General features: G+C 54.2%; 3 protein-coding genes across 3 annotated transcripts; 2 read left to right on the top strand and 1 right to left on the bottom strand.

The window, feature by feature from the left end:
- Window positions 1-1,356: 1,356 nt before the first annotated feature.
- On the top strand, window positions 1,357-4,070 carry FIBRA_08735 (uncharacterized protein; the record flags this gene model as incomplete). Its single annotated transcript, XM_012330363.1, has 11 exons — window positions 1,357-1,643; window positions 1,727-1,827; window positions 1,881-1,960; window positions 2,027-2,126; window positions 2,196-2,218; window positions 2,289-2,314; window positions 2,374-2,452; window positions 2,514-2,523; window positions 2,572-3,061; window positions 3,121-3,493; window positions 3,588-4,070. 11 exons carry the CDS (start codon window positions 1,357-1,359, stop codon window positions 4,068-4,070), a joined length of 2,052 nt encoding a protein of 683 aa, XP_012185753.1.
- Window positions 4,071-6,132: 2,062 nt separating this feature from the next.
- On the top strand, window positions 6,133-7,554 carry FIBRA_08734 (uncharacterized protein; the record flags this gene model as incomplete). The annotated part of the gene is made up of 9 exons (XM_012330362.1): window positions 6,133-6,253; window positions 6,310-6,454; window positions 6,507-6,619; window positions 6,673-6,695; window positions 6,769-6,943; window positions 7,001-7,166; window positions 7,227-7,245; window positions 7,305-7,356; window positions 7,418-7,554. The coding sequence occupies 9 exons, from the start codon at window positions 6,133-6,135 to the stop codon at window positions 7,552-7,554; spliced, it is 951 nt and encodes a 316-aa protein (XP_012185752.1).
- A 1,531-nt stretch (window positions 7,555-9,085) lies between these two features.
- Window positions 9,086-9,458, bottom strand: FIBRA_08733 (uncharacterized protein; the record flags this gene model as incomplete). Its single annotated transcript, XM_012330361.1, has 2 exons — window positions 9,086-9,397; window positions 9,450-9,458. 2 exons carry the CDS (start codon window positions 9,456-9,458, stop codon window positions 9,086-9,088), a joined length of 321 nt encoding a protein of 106 aa, XP_012185751.1.
- Between the last annotated feature and the right edge of the window lie 125 nt (window positions 9,459-9,583).

The following is a 9,583-nucleotide window of genomic DNA, read 5'->3' as shown; positions in this document are numbered from 1 at the left end:
GCCGGGAGCGCGAACGTGAGCGCGGCCGCTGCGTGCACGCCCATGAGCAGCACCCGCGTGCGGCGCGTTGACCCGAGCAGCACGGGCACCGTTGGCACGTTCTGCGCGCGATCCTCGGTGAAGTCGCGGACGTCCGCCATGATCTGTGCGCGGATGAGTGCCGCGCGGAGAAGAAGGAAGAGGAAACGCATGGCGTGGCAGGTGTGGTTCACCGTCAACCAGATGATCATCTGCGCAGGGGTCCAGGGTGCGGGGGTGCGGAACCGCCCGTCGGATGTGCGCGCGAGCACGGCGCTGAGCACGCTATGGACGACAACGAAGGTGCCGCATCTGTGCGCGGTCAGCAGTCAGCGGGACACGGGAGAGGGAGGAACCAGCGTACCCGCGGATGATCCCAATGAAGAGCGCCTTCATACCGGGGATGCGCTTGATGACGAAGCGACGCTCCTTTGTGTCCTCCTTCGCGGCTGCTGCGCCCTTCTCGCGCACGCGGGCGTGCCATGTGAAGAGTGTGCAATCCCAGAGCAGTGCGGGAGTGACGAATGCGGCGGTCACGAGCGCGGTCGCGAGGGGTGCGAGGAGGAGGGCAGCAATGAGGGCGGCAGCGCTGGCGAGGAGCAGTACACGTGCGTGATCGAAGACGGCGAGGACGGAGCCGTCGTGAGTCTTGCGGGCGTGGGTGAGCGTACCGGCGTGATCGTTGTAGTGGTCGAGCCCGATAGTGAGGATGTCGGCGGAGACACAGATGACAATCTGAGTGTGAGTTAGCAGGGATGTGAGTATGTGACGGACAGGAAAGGGGAGAGACAACGTACGGGCCGCCAGTCGAGGGTGTCGTAGATTGCATGGGAGATGAAGGCGGAGAGGACGAGGCTGCCGAGCGAGGTGGAGAGGGGATGGCCAACGAGCTTGTCGTAAAGCTTGGAGATGCTGAGGAGCGGAGGGGACTCCATCATGTCTGGCGATGAGTTGTTTTGCGCTGATGCAGGATCTGTGTGTCCAAAGGGAGTTTATGTAGGCGTAAGTGGGTACTCAGTGGAGCGGATTGGTCGCACGGAGGTACACTATCGTTAATCTCATTTCACAGCTGAACTGTAGCCACGGTTTGCATGTGCGCATGTGTTTTAACCCAACGCGAAGAAAAGATCTCCCAAAATGGGCTAGAGGACAGTGGACACTGCGAAGCTCGGGTGGAAGCCCGGCGCCGCTCTTCTGTCCTCACGCCATGCATCAATACATCACCGCTAGGAATGCAAGCCCACATGTCAGCGCCGCTGCTAGTGCAGTGGTAGGTTTATCCACTGGAGGCATGTCTGCTGGTCCTTTCCACACCTCTTCTCGTCTCCTCGTCCCACCATGAGCTCGCACAACAACACGGGGGAAGATATCCTCAAGCGCCATGTCCACGACGGAAACTTGCCTCCAAGACCAGCCATCTCGCCGACTGCAATGGTCGACGCGGCCCCGCATACATCGGACTCGCACTCAGACTTGGAGAAGAACGCATTGTCTGCCACGATCAGCATGGACACCGGCGGGGAGGGTGCGACAGAGGCCGACCCACCCGTACCAGACAACTATGCCGAGATCCATGGCCTTGCGCACAGCATGAAGCCTTGGGAGATCCATGTCACCTTCTTTAGGTGAGCTTTCTCCCTCTCCTGCTCTCTCCTGATTCTGCCTTTGGTAACCATTCTGATTGATACTGATGCTAAACGCATCTCAGCCTCGCCATCGGTGGCTTCCTCGCCGCACTGGACCAAACCATCGTCTCCACCTCCATGCCCACCATCGCATCCGAGTTCTTCGCTCTCAACCAACAGAGTTGTACGCCCCCCCCCTCTCTTCATTTGTTCTCAACATTGATTTATGGCTGCTAGGGATTGCAACGTCCTACTTGCTCACTAACACCGTTTTCCAGCCCTTCTTTGGTCGTGCTTGCGAGCTCTGGGGATGCAAGGTCCATCCTTTCCTCCCACATTCATCGTTTGTGCAGGCCAGAATCCGTTTCATCTCTCGCTCTTAGGCTGTCCTATTCGTCTCGATCACTATCTTCAAGTTTGGCTCTCTCATGACCGCTACCGCGCAAAATTTCATCTGGCTCTGCTGCGCGCGCGCAGTCGCAGGTGTGTTCGCTTCCTCCGGTAGAATGGCAGAATGAGACGCACACTGACGAACTTTTATTCCTATCGCAGGTATTGGCGGTGCAGGACTGATGGTACGTGCACCTCTTCTCCGCACGCATCTTTCCTTCTCATCGCCCACCATGCTCACGACGCCATCCGCAGGTCAGCATCATGATCATGATCAGTCAGTGCGTCCCTTCTCGCCAGAAAGTTGACTGTAGGCGCCTACCTGACACTGCATGCACAGGATGGTGCCACTCCGAGAGCGTGGTCGGTACATGGGCGTCATGTATGCCCGCGTCACACTCGCGAGCGTCCTTGGTCCGGTGCGCACCCTTTTTTCGAATGTCAAACCCATGGCTCACCACTCCTCTTCCGTACGCACAGGTCCTCGGCGGTCAGTCACTTTCCTTCTCTCGCTCCTTCCACGCTCACCGATCCACAGGCATATTTACTCATGACGTTACCTGGCGCTGGTGCTTCTACATCAACCTGCCTATTGGCAGCACTGCCGTCCTCGTGCTGCTCTTCTTCATCCCCAAGGTCCCGTCCGCTCCCCGCCCCGCCTCCGTCGGCCTGCGCGACATCGATTTACTCGGCATCGCACTGCTCTCTGCATCCGTCACTGCGCTCCTCCTCGCTCTCACCTGGGGCAGCGGCGTCTACCCCTGGGGCAGTGCGCGCATCATCGCGCTGCTCGCCGCTGGCGCTGGGCTCATACCGCTCTTTGTGCTCTGGAAGCGCCGCGTGCGGGCATGCGGGCGTGTGCCCGTAATCCCGCTCGAGATGTTCCGCCACCGCAACGTCGTCGCGTCGACGGTGAACTACTTCTTCACACACATGAGCCTCTTCGGCATCACCGTCTACGTCCCGACGTACTTCCAGCTTGTCAAGGGCGACTCGCAGCTCATCTCCGGGCTCGAGCTGCTCCCGTTGTGCGTACTATCCTCCTGGCTCCAAACACTCTCCGCTGCCTTTAACATTTCACACACAGCGTCGTCCCACTCTCCTTCTCCTCCGTGCTCGTCGATCACCTCGTTGTGCGCACGGGCTGGGTGCGTCCTTGGCTCTGGGCCGGCGGCGCCATCTTCACGCTCGGCGCGGGGCTTGGCGCGCTCATTGACGCGACAACGCCGCGCGGCGAGGCGCTCGCGATCCTCGCTGTCGCCGGCTCGGGCATGGGCTTCGTCTACCAGACGAATACGCTCTCGGCGCAGGGCCAGGTAGGCCGCGGCGAGCTCCCGCGTGTGACGACAATGACAATGTGGAGCAAGAGCCTCGGCGGCATCATTGGCATCGCCGTCATGGGCACCATCCTGCAGAACGTCCTCGTCGCGCGCGTCCGCGCGGACCCGCGCACCGCGCCGGTGCGTCCCCGCCCCTTTCTCTTTCCCTCTCCTCTTTCCTGTGGCCGCGGTGGCTAAAGCATGTGGTTTCTGATTATTGGACTTGCGGCGGCAGTATGCGCAAGACATGGACTCGACTGCGCTCCTCGCGCGCGTCCCGCCCAGGGTGCAGTACCTCGTGCGCGGCGACTACGGTGTCACGTTCTCGCGCATGATGCTCGCCGCGACCGCGTTTGCCGCCGCAGGCCTCGCCGTATTGCTCTTCGCGCAGCACGTCCCGCTCGACCGCCGTGCCAAGGACTCGGAGGATCCGTATATTCGCGCCAGTCGCGCGAGCAGAAGGTCGGACGAGAAAGCGGCAGTGGCGGTGGCGGGAGATATGGAGAAGGAGAGCGGCAATGACGGCAAGTGCGTCTCGAAAGCATGCAAAGAGGCGGACGGGCAGGGGCTGGCGGCGTCTCATCCCGTGACGGTCGTGGAGGATAAGCTCGTGGGCGCGGATGCTACGTCAGTCAGATCTCTTGGGAAGCGGCTGCATCGGGAAGAGTCTGCATCAACTGAGTCTGTGATGGAGGGGGGTGTATCAGAGGCTGGCTAGGTACGGATCGGGTGCGCTGGAGAATGACGCAGTACAATACGCAGAATCATATCTATGCGCCTGGGACTATGTAACGTCCAATCAGTCGACGATCGTGATTTTGACCAGATTGTAGCGTCTGTGTGGTCTCGTACACTGTGTTGACACGTCTGAGAACGAGACTCTATCTGCGTATGGTCAAGGATCACGATCAATACTGCCCTGCATTTGGTCAAGAGCTCGATGATATTTCTCATTATCGGAGCATCTCGTATGGTGCGGCTTTGTTCGCGATCATTCTTTGCTGGACTAGCTCAAGAAAATTTCCTCACATCTCTCAAGTCTAATTACGGTATGTTGTCATAAACTGTGCATCAAATAATGCGTTTTTCTTCAACTTAAACAATTTCGTATTACGTCATGTACTTAGTCGTAGACTATTCTTCTTCCAAGACGCAAGCCCTACGCGGCATATCGTAGAGTCGGTCCGACTAGGCAGACCGTTTCTATATGTGATTTTGGAGCTCGTTTGTCCGATGTAGGCATAGCTGCCTACACGCAAGAGCTCTCCAAAAGTGCAAACGTCTTCCATTCCCTCTGTTATGTGCCAGTAACCTCATTTTGATATTGACAGACTGCACACAATACTTATAAAGTGATGATATCAGTGACTAGTATATCGATGAAACTGCCTTTGTTCGATAGTATGAGCTCTCTTCCTGCCTTATCTCATCAGGCCAGGCGAATAGAGGTGTTGAGGTGAACAAGTTCAGATAAGTTGCTATTGAGTTGCTAGCACTTACCTCACCGGAACTGGCCCACCCAACTGAAAGGATCCGGCCGGACCTCGATCAAGAAACATCATGTGAAAACAAATTCTATTTTCCCCCCAATTTTGTCCATTGTCCACTGCCCGGGCCCTTTATAAACTAGATTCCGAGTTTATATTCTATACCGGTATCGTTGGCTTACTCGATAAGTAAACCCCACTCATATCACCAAGTACGCAATGCGGGCAATATCCAAAGCACGAGTAGCGAACATGCGTCGAACGCAGCTCGCAAGAGACGGTGAGTTTTCATCGTGTTCGGAGCTCGAACATGAGTGCTTGACTGTCCAACATGGGTGATCGGCAGCTTCTGATTGGCTGAACATCATGCTTGACGGCAATGTCCGAATAGCATGTTTTAAACGTCGAAGATGGCGAACAAATGCTGTCTCAAGCGACCAATGCTTTTCTCCATGTTCGCAGTATGTTGAGCGCCACCACTTTTTGACTTCCAAGCGTCTAAAATTTTTGAGGCAGAGCTTGTGTGACAGCCCTTTGCTAGTCGTTAGTTTTGATCTTGTGGTTTGAGGAGTGCAGGATGCTGATGACCATCTCATGCATGTTGCCAGTGATCTTTTCGCACGCCAGAAGCGTATCTCCTCACCTGAGTTCGGTCATGGTTGAAATGAAGAGTTTATACTCAAGCCGGCGCCACATACTAGTGTGACTGCGCAGTGACACAAGGAGAATTGATTGAATTCGGGACCTTTGGGCCTATTCGGATACCGTCTCATGAAGAGCTAAGGACAATACGCCACGCACATGGACGCCGCTTTCAGCGTTTGAACTTCGAAGTGAGGCTGTTCCTCGCTTACCCTATTGAATATGTAGTGGGCTGATACGTGCGGAAGACTGGACCACCTGTAGACAGATGCGGCGCCTAGATCTATCTTTGTGAGTGTACAGAAAGTAATTGATTTCCTCTGAGCATGTCAAATAAGGTTGCAGTGAGGTTGTGGCGCAACCTCAAAGATGGAGTAGTCTAGTTCTTGTTCTGGGTGCACCCAAGGACCCAACCATGTATATAAGGAATATCTCCAAGGAAATCTCCTTTGATCACGTTTCTGAGTGTGAATTCTGCAGTGTCCCAGGAATGCTGGCAGGCGACTGTTAAACAATCTCCTCACTATCCAACAACCTACGCCCTTCGTCTCAAGTGGTATCTTGCTGTTCTCTCGCACATCGCACTCGTTTGAAATTTCCAGGCTCGTACTGAGATATGGCGGGTGTGTTTAATGCTAAATCATTTACTCGATGGTGCGGAATTATGACACGGGACCATCAGCGTCCAACAGCTTTAGGGTCAACCCCTACGGATATGTGCCCACGGAATGGATTTGTGCCTTCTTTGTCGCCCTATTCTCTGTTTCCACGTGTATGTTCCCGGTCCAATTATCTGCAAGAAAATCTCATGACAAAACTTCCCATTAGTGATACATGCATTTCAAGTTGTTTATACTCGACTATGGTGGCTCTTCCCGATGGCATGTGTCGCAGGTATCCTCGAGATTATAGGCTGGAGTGGAAGGCTGTGGTCCAGCCAGAACCCTCTTGCCAAGGAACCGTACCTTATGCAGTCCGTAAAATTTCACCTCGGGGACACGTAAAACTGATCATGTTTTCTCCAGAATTGTCACAACAATCATTGCACCAACGCCCCTCATTGCGGCTAACTTCATCATCCTCGGAGAACTTATCCGTCACCTTGGCCACTGCTATAGTCGGCTCAGTGCAAAAGCGTGTACATATTGCGGCATATGGTCTTCGATGCATCATTAATTCTATCCATTTTAGACATGCTCGTGTTCGTTTCATGTGTAAGTGCATCTTTTATGCTCTACTTTTTGAATTGAGAAATTCAAACGTTTATGGATCCGGTGGACTTTATAGGATGGTATCGCCCTTGTCGTACAAGCAGTGGGTGGCGCCATCGCTTCGCTAGCCATCAATCAAGGCAAAAGCCCTGAGCCTGCAAGCGTTTATATTCTCAATAGTAGTGTTTCACTCATCATTTGTATCATGCAGGGTTCCCATGCCATGCTTGCTGGGATCGTTTTCCAGTTAGGTGCGCGCATCGATTCACAATCCACACTCACTTCTCACCGTTAACGTGTCTGCCCAGCTTCTATCACGATATACATAACACTTGAGATGGAGTTCATCCTTCGATTCCTTTACGACAGGCCTCTGCATATCGCTGACGAGCCTTCCAAGGCGTACAAGTTTGACAAGAATATGAAGCTCATGCTGTTTGGACTCGCACTGAGTAGCGTCTGTATCTACATCCGGTGCGCTTACTCTAACTATGGTCTCTATATTCTTCGACTCATTCATGGTTATCCCTCTAGGTCCGTGTACCGAACTATAGTCCGTATACCCTCATGATCTATATTGCCGATCAGATATTTACAACCATTCTTCTGCAGGAGCTGTCAGGGGGGTGGCAAGGCTACATAAATACTACTCAGCACTTTTTTGGTATGTTTTTATACTATGTATTGTACCTTCCTCTTGCTAATCCTCGTGCGCTTCATGAAAGACTGGCTAGACGGCGGGATGATCGTTCTCGCCATGTTCACCATAAACTTCTTCCACCTGGGCTTCCTCCTTGGCCACGCGAATGTATGGAATGCCACTCCCCCTGTCGAGCCGAAGCATGGTGACAGGTTTATTTAATAACGGGAACGGGAAATACATGGAAGACATACTGGTGTAAAACAAGTATGACCTGTCCCAACCTAATGGGACGTTTGCATTCTTTTACCTGGCCTTCCCTATGTTGCCATATGCTCTTACCGTGTTCGTAGCTATATGTTTCTTTTGGTTACGCATAGGACAGTCTGTATCATCTGAACACTTTGCGATGTGTGCATGTCTTTGTTTCTGTCTGCACGCTCGCTGTGCTGCTGAGGGACCACCGGAAACCAGACTCTGCAATACGAGCTGTACCCAGAGTTGGGGCAAGATTCCCAACTGTGCATGTCCGCGCATTTGCTTTTCGGGATGGTAAATCAAGTTCGGTGTGATAAAGTTCGATAGTCGGATAGAAGACCACAAATTGCGCAGCGCATGGCATGGGCCACACGACGTTGATGCTGTGTAAGGCCAGCCGGCTTTTACAAGCCGAGTAGAATAGCGGTGAGCCTCCCCACTCGTCTTCTGCTCTCTGCTGCATGGCATCTGTACCAGCGTCTCCCATACTTCCAGCCACCAGAGCCCTGCTTGTAACAGAGGCAGGAGGGGTGCTTGCGAAAGGAAATGGTGAGTGCACAGCCAAGACTATGTGGGCGACTATTGATTACTGAATGTTGAACGGCAGGAGGTGAGGCACAGTTTCCGTCCATACTCGCGGCAATGCACTGAAGGCTCTCCCTTCGGCGATCAATTGTGCTTCCAATTGAATTATGGTGGAAGGTGATTGATGTCATAGCCGACATCTTGTACAGAAGACATGGCGGGAAGCGGATGCGAGAGCTGGCGATGGTGAGTCAGGCGTCGGCTGCTACGCCATTCCGAGGAGGGTCGTCGATTTCGTCCGATCTGTCACCGAATCGGTCAGTTTTGGTCCCCAGCCCGAAGGACCAATTGCAAGACCGATTTTGCAGAGGGGGGCACGTGCCTGCCTCCCGCCGCCCGTGCTCAGCACTGAGTTCTTTCCGGTTCGGCGGTGGGGGGGGGGGGGGGGAAGCAGCGCCGTTCGAGTCAGTCCAGTTATAGAGGGAGCGTACGCAGGATGTATTATGTAGAGCTAACTAGGGTACATGGGTATCGTATGGGACAGCTACGGTGGACAAATCCCACTCAGTCAACTATGGCCTATCTTCCTGCTGAAATGCATACAGCCTCGCATGCCGTATCTCGCGGGCACGGAGAACGAAAGAAACAATATGATGAGTGATCACATACCTCTACGAAGCACGCACAGTGAGCCCCAGATGAGACGAGCCAGGAGTGAAGAGGCAAAGGGGCGACAAGCGACGGCGACGACTCATGGAGGGCCTGGTCGAACGAATTCCGCTCAGGACAAGACGGCGGCCACGCTGAGAGCCGCACCGCTTCCACTTGGGACGCTCGACAAGGATGGAGAGGCGGAGGAGGTGACAGCACTTGGGTGATGCTCGCGTTCGCGTTCGCGTTTTGCGTCCGAGTTGCCGGCACGAAGCTGGTTGATGCACAAGTATTTGACCCCGTTACAGTCCATGACATGTCAGAAATCCGTTTCGGGCACCTGAAACACACTGTAGAGCTCGAACAGGGGGCCGTCGTCTGCTGTGACTGTCAGCCTCTTTACGATCATGGATGCAAATGCTCCATACTCCGTTGAGCATTCGCCACCAGATTTCTCGCGCACGACGAGCTCGTCGTACATGGCCTCGAGAGTGACGAGGAACTGCTTGGGATGGAAGTGGGTGCCCCGTGTGAAGATCCCCTCCGGTTGCGGGAATGGTGGCAGCTCCTCCACGACGTCAACAGTGCCGCCGCCTGCACTGCCGATATCTTTCTCGACCCTCTTCGGCTTCTGTAGGACTCCATCAGAGCAATATCCCTTCTTGTGGTTGATTTTCGTGCACCGTGTGCATGCGCTGACCTTCCGCTGGTCGCCATGAGCATGAGCGGCTTGGGTAAGTTTGAGCTCGAGAGTGTTACAGCTTCATGAGGGGGGTTCTTTTTCTTTGCCTAACTATTCATCGTTGACCCTGTACTG

Source organism: Fibroporia radiculosa (genome assembly GCF_000313525.1).
Source record: "Fibroporia radiculosa TFFH 294 genomic supercontigs, scaffold2463, whole genome shotgun sequence".
Classification (NCBI taxonomy): Eukaryota; Fungi; Basidiomycota; class Agaricomycetes; order Polyporales; family Fibroporiaceae; genus Fibroporia; species Fibroporia radiculosa.
This window is presented reverse-complemented; position numbering and strand designations above follow the sequence as displayed.